Source organism: Onychostruthus taczanowskii, unplaced genomic scaffold (assembly GCF_017590055.1).
Source record: "Onychostruthus taczanowskii isolate IOZ18803 unplaced genomic scaffold, ASM1759005v1 scaffold92, whole genome shotgun sequence".
Taxonomy (NCBI): domain Eukaryota; kingdom Metazoa; phylum Chordata; class Aves; order Passeriformes; family Passeridae; genus Onychostruthus; species Onychostruthus taczanowskii.
The window spans coordinates 436,378-451,891 of NW_024507213.1; the positions used below are offsets into that span (position 1 = coordinate 436,378).

At 45.5% G+C, this 15,514-nt stretch overlaps 1 protein-coding gene across 1 annotated transcript in view; it reads left to right on the forward strand.

Annotated features, from left to right (window-relative positions):
* The window catches only part of RASGRF2 (Ras protein specific guanine nucleotide releasing factor 2), a 124,509-nt gene extending 113,455 nt beyond the window's left edge, over positions 1 to 11,054 (forward strand). The window contains exons 24-27 of the mRNA XM_041426632.1: positions 2,217 to 2,296; positions 3,259 to 3,376; positions 4,300 to 4,368; positions 6,851 to 11,054. Of these exons, the coding sequence (XP_041282566.1) occupies positions 2,217 to 2,296; positions 3,259 to 3,376; positions 4,300 to 4,368; positions 6,851 to 6,943 (360 nt within the window). The 3' untranslated portion in view covers positions 6,944 to 11,054. The remainder of the gene's footprint in view (positions 1 to 2,216; positions 2,297 to 3,258; positions 3,377 to 4,299; positions 4,369 to 6,850) is intronic.
* Positions 11,055 to 15,514: the final 4,460 nt, after the last annotated feature.

The following is a 15,514-nucleotide window of genomic DNA, read 5'->3' on the forward strand; positions in this document are numbered from 1 at the left end:
AAGATACTGAGGGCTTTGAGGTGCAGCCTTGGAAGGAGCTTGGAGGGATGTAAGAATGAAAGTATGGAGAAATTAAGCAGAAAAGTTGTAAACTTGGGTTTCTGTAGTTGTATGAGTATGCCTTTAAGTGAGAAAATGTATTGGGTAAAATAGGGAAGGGTTTTGTAGTGTAGTAATGTAATTGTACAGAGTAAGGTATGAGTTAAGATGTTATAATAGAGCATTTGTGTGTACGTGTAATTTTATATATTACTATATATATAAATATATTATTATATATATAATTATATATATTATATATATTATTAATATTATATAAGGCTACATATAATATTATATATTGATATATAATATATTATGTATATAATTTTCTATATTATTACATATTATTATATAATATTCTATATTATATAGTCTATATTCTATATAGAATAATATATTCTATATAAATATAGACTATATTAATTATTGCATATATAATTGTTATAATTATATATGATCATATATAATTTTAATATCATTTCATCCCATTGGGTAAAAGCATCTGCAGTGCAGCAGAATTAAGTAGAGGTGATAGGTTAGAAAAGCAAAATAAACTTTATCACAACTTTCCATTGGATTAGAATGTTCTGTATTGCCTTGTAATGAAGGACTTGTGACTACCTTGAGCTATGAGTGACTAGCTGCTCCTCTAAAGTCTCACAACCTTTGAGGCTGAGGCTGATGTTTATCTGAGTAATAAATCATTTTTAGCCCTACAGTAGTCCCATCCATTCATTAATAGTCGATAGTTGATAATAGTGGGATTGACATTTTCTGTCCTGGAATTTTGCATGTACTTTTTTAAATCTGTGGGAACAAAAAGTTTTCAAGGTAATTGGCAGGTGCCAATTGGCCTGAATAGCTGAAGGGTTCAAGTAAACTAAAGTTAGGTAATTTCTCATAGACACATCTGGGTGGTTACAAGCTATGGTTAAAGTCTGGTCATGTGCCTAAAATAACAATGCAGAAAGCCTTTAGGAAGGTCAGAACCTCTCAGATTCCTGGGTTTTTTTACCTAGAAAGAGACTGTTCATAAAAAGTCTTCTTTCTTATTTAGGAGCTCAAGTTTAGGTGCAGTGAACACCTCCCTTAAACCCTTACCTGGTTGCTGAGAATGTCAGCAAAAACTATGAGAATGACAGCCAGCCACAAAAACAAGAGACACACATGAAAAAAAGGCCTGTCAGGATGAAGATAATCCAGTCTTTTATGTTCTGTGTTCTAAATGGTTCAGAGAAATACAATTAAAATAAATTCTGACTGTAACACCTACTCCATTCAGCTTTTTCTCAGCTGCCTCACAGCTGGTGCTATGTTCTTCTATTTAAAAATCTATTAAAAGTTCTTTCAGTACAAACTGCTATGACTGAGCTTTCCTCCAAAAAGTTTTTCAGATAGAATTAGTTTGATTTTTGAACTTTTCAATTACAAAAGAAGAAACCAAACCCACAGCAGATTGATGTTGTGGCACAGTCCCCTGGTACCTATTGGGAATGCAATCTGGGTTTTTCATCATCCTGCTGCATGGAAGAAAGTGAGTCTGTCTGCCTACAGCTCTCTCTTAATTGAACATTCAGTTTCAAATAGGATGAATTTCTCATCATTCTCTACACTCAGATCTCAAGTCAGCAGCAAAAACAGGCTGAAAATCAAATTTATCTCACTTAGGAAGGAACCAGGGTCTGGTGATGCCCACTGACAGTGGTTTGTGTAAGACATGAATATATTCTTTTTTACATACTCTGCTTTTCTCTGGGTCTTGGAGGCAGAATCAGCTCAGTGCAAGCTCCAAGGCAGTGACCACCCCTTGCTGTCACCAACGTCAGTAAATGCAGCTGAGGATCCTCAGCCACATGTAGGGTCTGCTATGTTCTTGTGTGCACAATAAACTGAATTCCAGACCATTAATGTTATAAATCTGGGGGTTTTCCTCCATTTGCAGGGTAATATCAGCATAAATACAGGTTCTGTGTATCACTCATAATGCTGCCTAATCTCCACTTGCAGAAAGACAGGAGGAACTGCAGTAAAGCAGAGTTCCTGATTCAGTAATGCCTGTTGTACTGCTCTAGAAAATGGGGTGGGGATGATAAGTGAATTACACCTTGGTTATAATCTAATTCCAGTCATTTACATGCACCAGCAATGACATTTGAAATGCATTTCCTTCCTAGACAAAGGCACTCATGGACAAGCTTCAGAAGACTGTGTCATCTGAGGGAAGATTTAAAAACCTGAGAGAAATGCTCAAAAAGTAAGCCTCCCTACAGTATACAACAGTGGATAGGTCATGTTATAGATTAATTGGCTGTGATTAAACTTTAATTTTTTTTTTCCTAATAACCTTTTAAATTCTAGGTTGGTTTTATTTGGCAATACTGTTTTGCTGCATTTGCTGTGATTTAATACCCCTGATGGGTAAACACAGTAGCTCCAGAGAATTACTGAAACAAATTAAACTATTTTTCTGTGTGAACATTCCCTATTGGGGTTTCACTTACACTGATAAACTTTTTCAATAAGTGTAAAGCCAGATTTATAAATTGAAGTTTTTATGAAAAACAGGATTATTCCACTTAAGAATTTTAAGGTTTGGGAGTGAGCCTGTGTCAGGTCACAGGCTCATTGTTATGACAATAAATTATGTTTCTGACAAATAATTATGAGAGGAACATAGAGAGAGGACAAAGGCACAGGGATATTTCCTCTCCTGTGACCTCCCAACCTGCTGCAAAACAGCATAGAGCTTTTGTGCAGCAGTCCTCGAATATTGTTTTATTTAATTGATTTGCCAAATTGCACTTGACATTCTGTAATTTTGCCATCCAGAATATTCCATGTCAAGTGTTCTACAATTTATGTAGAACTGATTTCAGCTGTTACAAAACCTGAATTTTTGTGAGTTCTGTAATTGGAAGCAGGCTTTTCAGAATCGAGTGGCACAAGTACCTCAAGTGAGGAGCTGAGAACTGAACAGCCAGAATAATTAATGGTCTATTTTAAAAATGCCATTAATATTAGATATTGGGCAGAGTGCATTCAGCTTATCACAGGCAGAGCAAACACAGCTCAAGCAGAGCTTGAGCTTGTTTGTCCTGGAAAGGAATGAACCCATGGATTAGAACTGGGCAAAATAACAAAGAGTTTGTGCAAGTTGGAGAAAAATGCATTTGGAAATGCAGCTGCAGGCAAATAAGGTGATTTGTTGGTTTACAGCTGTAACCCACCTGCTGTTCCCTACCTTGGGATGTACCTGACCGACCTGGCATTTATTGAGGAAGGAACACCCAACTTCACTGAGGAAGGCCTTGTCAATTTCTCCAAAATGAGAATGGTAATTTTCAGTTTCCCACATGCTCCGCCAACAGGTGTTTCGTTGTGTGAGTTAATTACTGATTTCACTGTAACTCCTCTGAATTTACCTTTGGAGAAGCTGCTTTGGTGCTGTGCACTAGAGGCAGCCTTGGGAGAGAAATTACTCGACCCAGTCTTCTATCCCCACCTTCTGGCAGGCTGGGTGTTTTCACAGGCTGAATTTGTCCCCGGTTCACTTTCTCAGAAAGGACAGCAAGAGCAGCTCGTGGAGGAGCAAGAAAAAGCTTTTTTAAATAACCAGAATTACGGGAATGCAGTGATTCACCAGGAAGCAGTAATCACAATGTTCTTTTCAAAGCGTGCTCTGCTCTATCTGAAAAGCACTTTAAAGTTGATGTCTCTCCCGCTGCCATGTAATGCTGTTTTGTAACAGCTCCTGGGAGGGAGGCATGGACATTTCTCCCCTAATCTCAGCTTAATGCCCACCTTAGGGCTACACTCTGCAGCAGTCACTCGAGGCAGAGAACGGGGAGGTGTCATTATGGCCAGAGTGGTGGTTCACTCGGGGCTGCCTGAGGAATAAATGTTTGGTTTGGGAAAGTGAAGTCCTGGGGAGCTGTTGGGATATGATCTCTACTCTTCCCTTCTCTCCTCCTGACAGAGGAGGCGTCAGCAGAGGCTGACAGAGACACAGTAAAGTCTTGTCAGGAATGGAGTGTCATGGCTGTAATTGTGACAGACAGTAATCCCTACCATTTCTACAAATAAATAAATATATAAACTTCCTGTAATGAACTTACATATTTTATATATGTAATTTGAAGTTATATATTTATGTACATATAAGTTGAATGGAATAATTTGGTGCAGAATTCTTGCTTTGTGTGCCTGAGCTGAAGCAGGGCTGTGTTTGAACTTTTGTCCATGTGTTCTTTTTGGAAGATCTCACACATCATCAGGGAAATCCGCCAGTTCCAGCAGACCTCCTACCGCATCGAGCACCAGCAGAAGGTGAGGCTGCTGCCTGCTCCTGGAACCAGGCTGTGGCAGCAGGGACTTGTGAGGCACAGCTGCCACTGAAAGCTGAAGTTGGTGCCTTCTGCTCCCACACGTGGAGGAGAGGACAGACAGACACACGGACGGGTCCTTGGGGCGGTGAGACCCTCACCCCGCAGGACCTCTTTGTTTGATGCCTTTCAGAGAGGTTTTTTGCTCCTTTGGAGGGGGATTGCAGCCTTGGAGGGTGTGAGGGGTTGAGAGGGAAGTGTGTTCTCCCTGCCCTGAGATCCTGGGATGAGGGTCAGGAGGTGTCCCAAGCAGCTGCTGGGGCATCCTGCAATTCTTAGTCCCTTTGCCCTTCTCAGGAGTGATGCAGCTGTGACCAAAGCTGCTCAGTGCCTTCAGAGAAGGCTCATCTCAGACTCCAGATCAGAATCGAGTGGCACAAGTACCTCAAGTGAGGAGCTGAGAACTGAAGAGCCAGAATAATTAATGGTCTATTTTAAAAATGCCATTAATATTAGATATTGGGCAGAGTGCATTCAGCTTATCACAGGCAGAGCAAACACAGCTCAAGCAGAGCCAGAGGAGCTGTTTGTCCTGGAAAGGAATGAACCCATGGATTAGAACTGGGCAAAATAACAAAGAGTTTGTGCAAGTTGGAGAAAAATGCATTTGGAAATGCAGCTGCAGGCAAATAAGGTGATTTGTTGGTTTACAGCTGTAACCCACCTGCTGTTCCCTACCTTGGGATGTACCTGACCGACCTGGCATTTATTGAGGAAGGAACACCCAACTTCACTGAGGAAGGCCTTGTCAATTTCTCCAAAATGAGAATGGTAATTTTCAGTTTCCCACATGCTCCCCCAACAGGTGTTTCGTTGTGTGAGTTAATTACTGATTTCACTGTAACTCCTCTGAATTTACCTTTGGAGAAGCTGCTTTGGTGCTGTGCACTAGAGGCAGCCTTGGGAGAGAAATTACTCGACCCAGTCTTCTATCCCCACCTTCTGGCAGGCTGGGTGTTTTCACAGGCTGAATTTGTCCCCGGTTCACTTTCTCAGAAAGGACAGCAAGAGCAGCTCGTGGAGGAGCAAGAAAAAGCTTTTTTAAATAACCAGAATTACGGGAATGCAGTGATTCACCAGGAAGCAGTAATCACAATGTTCTTTTCAAAGCGTGCTCTGCTCTATCTGAAAAGCACTTTAAAGTTGATGTCTCTCCCGCTGCCATGTAATGCTGTTTTGTAACAGCTCCTGGGAGGGAGGCATGGACATTTCTCCCCTAATCTCAGCTTAATGCCCACCTTAGGGCTATACTCTGCAGCAGTCACTCGAGGCAGAGAACGGGGAGGTGTCATTATGGCCAGAGTGGTGGTTCACTCGGGGCTGCCTGAGGAATAAATGTTTGGTTTGGGAAAGTGAAGTCCTGGGGAGCTGTTGGGATATGATCTCTACTCTTCCCTTCTCTCCTCCTGACAGAGGAGGCGTCAGCAGAGGCTGACAGAGACACAGTAAAGTCTTGTCAGGAATGGAGTGTCATGGCTGTAATTGTGACAGACAGTAATCCCTACCATTTCTACAAATAAATAAATATATAAACTTCCTGTAATGAACTTACATATTTTATATATGTAATTTGAAGTTATATATTTATGTACATATAAGTTGAATGGAATAATTTGGTGCAGAATTCTTGCTTTGTGTGCCTGAGCTGAAGCAGGGCTGTGTTTGAACTTTTGTCCATGTGTTCTTTTTGGAAGATCTCACACATCATCAGGGAAATCCGCCAGTTCCAGCAGACCTCCTACCGCATCGAGCACCAGCAGAAGGTGAGGCTGCTGCCTGCTCCTGGAACCAGGCTGTGGCAGCAGGGACTTGTGAGGCACAGCTGCCACTGAAAGCTGAAGTTGGTGCCTTCTGCTCCCACACGTGGAGGAGAGGACAGACAGACACACGGACGGGTCCTTGGGGCGGTGAGACCCTCACCCCGCAGGACCTCTTTGTTTGATGCCTTTCAGAGAGGTTTTTTGCTCCTTTGGAGGGGGATTGCAGCCTTGGAGGGTGTGAGGGGTTGAGAGGGAAGTGTGTTCTCCCTGCCCTGAGATCCTGGGATGAGGGTCAGGAGGTGTCCCAAGCAGCTGCTGGGGCATCCTGCAATTCTTAGTCCCTTTGCCCTTCTCAGGAGTGATGCAGCTGTGACCAAAGCTGCTCAGTGCCTTCAGAGAAGGCTCATCTCAGACTCCAGAAGAGCAGCCTGGGCTGAGGTAACCTGGCAAAGCATTTGCCCATTCCTAACAGGAATTAATCCTAATTAATTCTCAGAGTGCTGCAGGTGCATCTTCGTGCCAGCAGCATTCCAAGCAGCTGTTGGGTTTCTCAAGAAAACAGCACAAGGTGATCTCAGGACCCAAAATGTGCTGAAAGGGAAGGAGGGCTGGGAGGTTTCTGTGGCAGTTCCATGCAGCCTGTCCACCTGTGTTTCCCCACGCCAGGTCACTCACTACCTGCTGGACAAGACCCTCATCATCGACGAGGACACCCTGTACGAGCTGTCCCTGAAGATCGAGCCCCGGCTCCCCGCCTGAGCCCTGCACAGCCCTGCAGACAGCTCTGGGACAGGGCAACCACGCCTGCCACCACCTAAACACAGCCAGAGAAACTCTCACAAGTGTGCCAGCTCTCTTTTCTAATAAGAGATACAGAGTCTCACTGCCTTTCCCTCTCAGGCAACACAAACCAGTGTGGGAGGTGAAAGGCAAAGACCTTTCCTGCCCGGCTTAAGCGATGTCTGCTTTGCAAAGATCATGTTTGGCACTAGGGACCATGATTTCCTGGAAAACAGGAGACTTTCCTGTGAACAGGCGCTCACTGCAGCCACCTCACGTGGCAAATCAAGGGTACAGATTTAAATGGTGGTAATAGACTCAGGTGTGTTAGGATAAATAAGCGAAGTGAGGTGGCTGGGTTGATGGCTAGCTATGCGTTCACTGAGGCAGTAATGGCTGTGGTGTTCTCATTGTGTTAATTTCGTTGAAAAAGCAGGATTTTAGCACTCATCTGCTACTTTGGAGTGATATTAAGACAGCATCTAGTAACTTCTGGTCTGCAGTTGTTTCAAATACCTGCTGTACATTTAATGCTACTCGTTGCAAAACACTTTCTTATTTAAATGTCTCGTCAGCCTTTTCTAAGGTGACTGATTGTATCTGTACAAATGATTTGTAGATATGTTTTTCATCAGTGAGAGTATTTACAGCATGGAAAGCAAATTCACTGGTGGAATAGTTGTGAATAGTTGTAAATAGTTGCCAGCTGGGAGGGTGAGGGACCCAGAGGGGTGGTGCAGGGGATGGGGAGTTGTGTTGCACACAGCTCTGCAAGAGGCACCTTATTTTCCTGCAGCTTCTCTGACAAGTCAGGCTACAGAGCACACTCTGGACACACTGTGGAGAGAAATACTTGTCTGTCTGGCAGCAGGTGGTGATCAGCAGTGAACACTTGGAGCTGCAGTGACAGTTTCGTTTTACGTGGAATCAGTGGTTTGAAAAACGTCTGTTTTTTGGTGTTTTGGCGTTTGTTTTTGTTTTTGTTCAGCCATTTGGCGTTGACTTAGCTGCAAAACTGAAAGTGTCAGTGGCAAACATTGAATGCCAGCAAACACAACGTATGTATTTCTGCATACTGGTAACTATCACTTGCTTTTGTTTGAGAAAATGTGCTTTTTGTAAATGTCTTCAGAGCCTCTGCTTTTGTGGCATACCAGGTGGACAGATGTAATTTCTACAGTAGTTGTTGTACTTCTTGTATTTTCCTCATCAAGAGTGGCCTGTTGTAGCTGCATGGGAAGTGAGCTCAAATGCTGTGAAGGGCATCATAGTATAAACCACAGGTGTTAGCACTGTTGAAAACAAAAATTGGCTGGAAAAGTGTCCTTACTTTTCCAATGATACTCAGCCAGTTGAAGAAATAGGGCTATCTCACCGTTTACCTCCCTTAAATCCTCTCAGGGAGACAGATGTTTAAAACAGATTGTGACTTAGGCCTATTTGATCTGACATATCTTACACAGTCGTGATGCTTCTTAACGCTGGCAATGAAAAATGGACCTGCCTGGCTTGTGGTTTTTTGTCTTTATTTGCACTTTAATTACATTGCTGGCCCAGCCCAGAGCTGCACAACGAGTTCCATTTGTTCTGTCTGAGTGTGAGCGCCAGCATCTACAAATGTACCTTAGCAACTGCAAATTTCATTAAGGTCCTTCTCCACAAGGACCATCTCCTTGTAAATAACTGCATGGGGAGGTGTCACAGAGACTGGAAAATTCCTCCATTAGAAAAGCAGACAGCAGGAGAGAAGGACGTGCTAGGAACACTTTAAATAGTTCTGGCTGATGATTGCTGTGGAAATGTTACTTATAGAATCTTCTTGTTGTTAAAAAAAATGTGTTTGTTTCTTTTGGCTAATGATTGACAAGAAGCTGATTGCATCCCAGTGCATGATATGAGGAGAAAAAAAAAAGAGCATGGTTTATTTGGACCACAAAACCAACTGACTGTGTATTCTCTGTACAAAAGCAGTTACTGCTCAGTAGCTTCATAAAACACTTGGAAGTAATGGAGCAACAGGGAAAGTGTGGTCCAAAAAGTGATTTCTGACGTTGTTTCTATTGTTTCCTTGTTAACAAAGAAGGCGTGTTACAGCTGTCAGTGTGAACGTGCATCTCTGTTGTACGCTGTGAAGTGCTGCTTTGTCTGCCTGTGCCCGGTTTTACCAAATCTCGGTGTTGTTAGGGTCACAGGGTGCAGATCCTCGTCGTGCTCCTGTCAGAGCTCCTTGCTGTGTGCTTCACACGTGTGTGCTGCGTTCAGGGCTGGCTCGCAGGGCTGTGCTGTGCCCGTGTGGCCGGGGGGGACACGGGGGCAGGGCAGGGCTGGAAATCACTGGAAATGTGCTGGTCCAACCCCGTTTGGGGTCCTGCTCACATGCCAAAGGTTGCCTCTTGCCCCAGCGGCCAGTTTAGGTCAGAATCGGGAGAGTCGGATGCTTGATCTGTGTTCGTAGCAGCAGCAGCAGCAGCAGCAAAATTGTTTAACACTTACTACGGCTGCAGTAATGTTTGACTTGCTGATGGCTTCATGTCGATGTTTTTGCTTGGGGATACAATGCTTTTGTCAAAGCACAGGGAAAAGCGAGCCGCAGCCCTCGGCGGGGCTGCAGCCCGCGGGCACAGCTGGAACAGCTGTTCTGCAGCCGCTGGCGCTGGGCTGCGGCTGTCAGCCGGCAGCAGCTCCCGCTTTCTGTGAGGCTTCGCCTTGTCCCGCTGCCACCAGCGCAGCCCGCAGGGACGCATCTCGCTCACCGCACCTCGCCTCTGCTCTCTGGGGAGCCCGGCTCCCGGAGGACGCTGCGCTCTCGCTGTTTTTTGGGATCTTCCCGCAGCTTCTCGGGCCGCGGGAGCAGGGCAGCCCGGCGGAGGGAGCAGGGCAGCCCCGCGGGCAGGATGCCCTGGGCGCAGAAGGGCCGAAGCGCCTCTCCACTTGCCTTGTGAGCCCCCGGCCTGCCGGCAGCGGGCGGGGGCTGCTCCCAGCCCGGCGGGGCCGGGCGGCCTTGGGGATAAAGCATTTCCAGCCGCTGCTCCGCTCCGGGCCGGGCCCCGCATGTGTAGCAGCCCGGACGGGACCCCCGGGAGCCGGGCAGCAGCACAGACACGTCCCCTCCCGCGACGGAGAGCGTTCGTCACTCGCTGACACAGGGTTAGAGTTGCCTTCACCCCCAGCCTTCACCCTCTGCCCCCGGAGCCAGCAGCGTTGTTGGTGACCGAGCCCCCGAGCGCTCGCCGTGTCGGGGAGAACCCCTGGATTCACAGCGGCGCTGTGTGTTCCGTGTGTCCCTTTCCTCTGGCTCGTCCTGTGACACACGGACACGCAGCTTCGCGGTGAGAGGTGGCAAGTGGCACTGGTCACCCTGATTTCGGGGTAAGGAGGAGGTCCCCCGTCCTCTTTCCGCTTTCCTAGTTTTCAGTGCTGATTATTGTTCTGTAGGACAAAAAGGAACTTAATTATTTTAATTATTTATTAATTTAAAGCGTGTTGATTTTGATTTCAGAACATGTTAATTATCCCAGATTTTCCTTCATGTGTGTTATTTATTTTAAGGGTTTTACAAAGACATTGTTTTGTTTGTATCGACATTCGGTCTTTCATCCTTTCACTCTCAGCAGCAACGCTAAACCCTGATGAGTTACAACTCTCACCCATTGTGACATTTTTACCTGCTCATAATTTCACTCACCAAGGGCAAAACCCTTCAGACCTCATTCTGATAATACCTTAGGCTTCACCGAGAGCTTTTCATAAGTCTTTGGGGATCTGGCTCTCAGCTATTTGCCTGTTACAGTGTTTGCCTCCAAAGGTCAAATGTCTCTGTCTAGGATGCTTCATGTCCAAAATGCTGCTCAGTGAAGGTTGTTCTGTTGTACCTGAGGTAGTCTCTGAAGTTCTGTTACCTAGGGCAGTAGATGTGTGTTTATTTGACAGATGTACCTGTATGGAACGTGTTGCTTAGTGCACAATCCAGATGTTTTTGCATGTATTGCAACTTCTCTTCTGACCCGAGGTTATTGCTTTGTATTGTTAGTAAAGCATACCAGGCCAGCTGTTTTGCCTGTGTGCTAATAAACATCCTTTTCTTTCCTGAGTTCCACGAGTCCTCACTGGAATTTATTATTTAACCCCTCGTTGTGAAAAATCCAACCTACTCCTGAATTACCAAGTCTCCTGGAAAAGCAAGTCATTAAAGGGAAAAAAAAATAGGTGAAAATTTTGGGTCTGTAATGGGAAACCATGGTTTGAATTACTGTGTTTTACTCTTCTTTTTCACTCTTGATGCCTTGCAGCTGCCGTGGGCATCACTGCTAATTACTGATATTGGGTCTGGACTTGTGTCTGCACATCCCTTGCTTTCTCTGGGATGGTGCCCTGGCCTGGACTTAAAAGAACAGCAAAGGCACATTTTATACACAGGAAAAGGCAGAAAACACAGTAGTTTGTAAGTAGGTCCTGTCCCTCCCCTTGTGATAGGAACACAAGCCACGTGGAGATAAAATGAGTTGCAAATTGCAGAAAATAGTTGACAGAGGTTGGGGGTTCAAAACAGGTCTCCAGCTGGTGTTACATGCTTTAATCACTGGTTACAGCTTTTCTGTGTTTAACTCAGTAATTTCATGAAAACAGAAAGATTCCTCTGAAACTTGTTCAAATAACATTTTAAATAAGTAAACACCAGTGGCACTTGCAGGTCTGTGTAAGAAGGAGATACAGCAAGTGACATAATAAAATCAGCCTCTATTCAGTACTCTCTGACCTTGTGGCCACATCTTCTCCATTCTGCTTACATTTTTGGTGTTTCACATCAAAACTGAAATTAACTGAGAGAGCAACTTACCCTTGAAGTTGTCAGCTGCTGTCAGTGGAAGAAAATAAATCACAATACTTCCCAAGCAGCCTTGTTTATAAGTGCTGCAGGATCGTTTAATTTCAACTTTTCCCAACACTTTTAAAACATAAATTTTACTTATGCCAAGCAGTTGGCTGTTTACGTCTTTATTTTAAGGCCATCATTGTAGGATCACAGATTGGTTTGGGTTAGCAGGGACCCCAAATCCCACCCAGTGCCAGCCCAGCCATGGCAGGGACAGCTCCCACTGTCCCAGGCTGCTCCAGCCCCAGTGTCCAGCCTGGCCTTGGGCACTGCCAGGGATCCAGGGGCAGCCCCAGCTGCTCTGGGCACCCTGTGCCAGGGCCTGCCCACCCTCACAGGGAACAATTCCCCATTCCCAAGCTCCCAGCCAGCCCTGCCCTCTGGCACTGGGAGCCATTCTGGACTCTCCAAATAAATCAGAGAGCACCCAGCCCTCTTCGTTGCTGACCACAAAGGATGGGCAAGCAGGTGGTTAGAGGCTGTTCAAAATCCTCAGCTCTGTGAAGAAATTTGTCTTGACTGATGGTGCAAAGGCAGCGAATAAGAATTGTGAAGACTGAATTGTGCCTTGAAAGCTACACCCCAGTATTCTGGCCCTATTCCTGGGTAGCCTTAAAAGAAGTAAAATCTGAGAAGACCACATTTTTGCTTGAAATTTCCAGTTTCAGAGAGGCCTGAAGCAGTGACTGGTGCTTGCTGCAGCTCCTGGCTCTGTACAGGGGGGTTGGCAGCTCTAGGGGCAGCAGAAATCATTTCAAATTTGTTTCCTCAGAGGTGGCACCTCCACTGTGAGACACTCTGGGTCGGGTGGATGGGCCAGAAACACTGACAGAATTGTTGCTAAAAACTTACCTTCTCCCACCCCTGGAAGTTTGTAGCACTGGGGACAATATGTACAAATCACATCTAGATCCTTGACATGTTTCATGCACGGCAAATCCAAAGCTTTTCCAGACAGAGGAGGCACAAACTCTTATCAGTACCTCATATTCCATTTGAAATAGTAATATTTGGTTAATTCCATTTTGTTTGCTGGGAAAATTGCATATCCTATGGGAAAACCACCTGAAAAAAGAGCCTTTTTCCTTCTCTAACCATTCCTTCCCGGGTTTCCATGACAAAGAAATGCTGGAGCACCATGGTGGAAAGAGAGAAGGTGTCCAGAGTTCAAGACTGAGCTCTGTGCTTCTTGTGACACCTTGTCTGCTGTGGTTTCCTGGTCATTGGTGGTTTGAACCCCCTGACAGTCACCATCTCAGAATTTATTCACTTGTGTCTGCAGTGCAGCTGGGGAAAAAAAAAAAAAACACAAAAAAAAAAAAAAAAACAAAAACAAAAAAAAAAAAAAAAAAAAAAAAAAAAAAAAAAAAAAAAAAAAAGACCACTTCTTGGGTTTTGGAGATTCCTGCTTTTCCAAAGGGTCAGTTCCATGTGCAGGAAAACCTTTTCTCCTCCCTTTAGCCAGAACACACGCTGCTAATTATAGACAGCCTTTCCTCTACTCTGTAGTGGATGTCCTGCGAAGAGCAGCTTTAATAAGTTAAAAATAGCTGGGGTTATTTTTGAGGCATTGCTTGGGCCTCGTTGAGCTCTTTATTTAGTGGAGATGCATTATCACCTTGGGGAGCCTTTCTCTGCAGGAGGCACAAGGGTGGGATGACTGCTCTGTGCCTGCTTTGGCCACTGTGTGCCATGACTGGCACTGGGTGCTGGATTTATCCCCCAGCCCCTGTGGGATGCAGGCCTTGCATCCCCCCAAAAAAGGGATTTTTTTCCCCGGAGGCTGCGCAGTGTAAGGGGATATTGAGCATCCACAGTCACGAGGAGTTCTCAGGGAGAGGTCAGGGTAACCCCTGGGTATCAGCTGTGCTTGCTCTGCTCCTCTGCCTTGTTCTGAATCCCAGGAATTACAGAGCCCTGGAGCTGGGAAACCAGGAATTGCCATTACACCAATCCAGCCTCCCGTGTAGAATGACATTGTGTCCAGTGGCTTCTGCCGCTCTAATTTAGCAGAGCTCTGACTTTGGCAGCACGAGAGACTGATCTGTGTCCTTGCACAGCTCCTCAGCCCCCTCCAACCCCAAATTCCACACGCAGGATTTGTGGGAGCAGCTCAGCTCGTCACTTCTGTCCCGGCTCCTTTCCCTGCTAATGAATTATGCCCTGCACATGGGAACTTGACTTTGAATTAATTTTCTTCTACATGACTGTGGCAGTCAGAAGGGCCCTTCCACGACAGACAGTGACTTTGCCTGGCCCTTGCAGGGCACTCCCTGCCCAGCAGCTCCCACAGCAAACTCCAGGTGCTGCACAGGGGCAGTGGATTGGCATGAGCTGCACCTGAATGAACACTCAGCTGCTGCTGCCTCCCCAGCATCAGCAATGAAACCACAGCAGCACTCCAGCTGTTAGATAATTATATTAGAGATGAAAATAGGGGGTAATTTATGGATGAGCCTTGGTGCCCAACTGTTTCAGCAGCTGAGTTCCTCACAAAATAGACCACAGACCAGCAGTAAAGCCAAACTAATTGTTAAGTATTAATGATATATTCTTTAGAAGTCATTAGGGAATTTGCTAACCGTGGTTTTCCCGGTGTTTGAGCTGTAAATTCACAGAATGGGGTTTGTTTGCATGTTCTGTTCTCCCAGGCTCTCAGCTGGTAAATAGCTTGAACCTCTGCCCAATCCAGCCAGGCACTTCATGCCATCCCCTGCTTCCAGGGGAAGTCCTGGTCGCCCCAAGGCCTTCATGGGAAAAAGGTGAAAAATGTAAAAGTAGATGTGTGCCTCCATCACAAGCCATGGATTTGCTGGGCCCCTATTTCCTTACTCATGTTACCTCAGGAGATGCACAGTTGGTTTTTTCCTCCATCAACACCAGGAACACACTGTTAGTTTGATAAAAACCTGGTGTGATCAACAGGTTCTTTCCAGATGCATTGACCTGGAATGGCTGCTTTGGTTTTAATTGATCTGGGTGTCCATGGCTCCCATTAGCCCAAAAAAGGCATGACATTTTTGGGGAGAGATGTCTGTGTTTTGCACAGTTTCAAAGTTCTGAAATGCGGGTTTAGGAGGATCCTACATAAAATTAAAAGAATATTCAATGTACAAAGGGAAAAGGTTTTTTTTTTTAAAGCTGCAAAGTGCTGGCCTCTGTGCTCCTCTGTCAGCCCTGACACATGCTCAGCTCTGGTGGGAGCAGAGCCAGGTGAATGAAACTGATTATTCTTTCATGGTTTCCAAACCACTGTGTGTTATTTCCTACTGTAATTCACTCCTACATAGCTATAGAGACACAGCAATTCCAAATGCAATATCGTGATGTAATAACAGTAATTCCACATGAGAGGCTTCAGAGGCCACTTCACGTTTCTGGGCCCTTCTGCCTTACAAACAGTCAAGAATTAACGCCATGAATTAAAAAGTAGTAAAGGGGAGGGAAAAACAAGCCCCGAATTCCCTGCTGTGATCTCAGCTGCCTGCCCTGACCCGTTCCCACTGGGGTGGGCGTGAGGAATTGTGGCAGTGGTGTCCCCCTGCACAGGCCAGGGCAATGCCACAATTTTGGCCAGGACTGACCTTTCCCTTTTTTTTTTTTTTGGCTGCTCCTGAGGGGGTGCCTGGAGCAGGACCAGCCTCCCTGCCCGCGTCCGTCCGTCCGCCCGTCTGTCC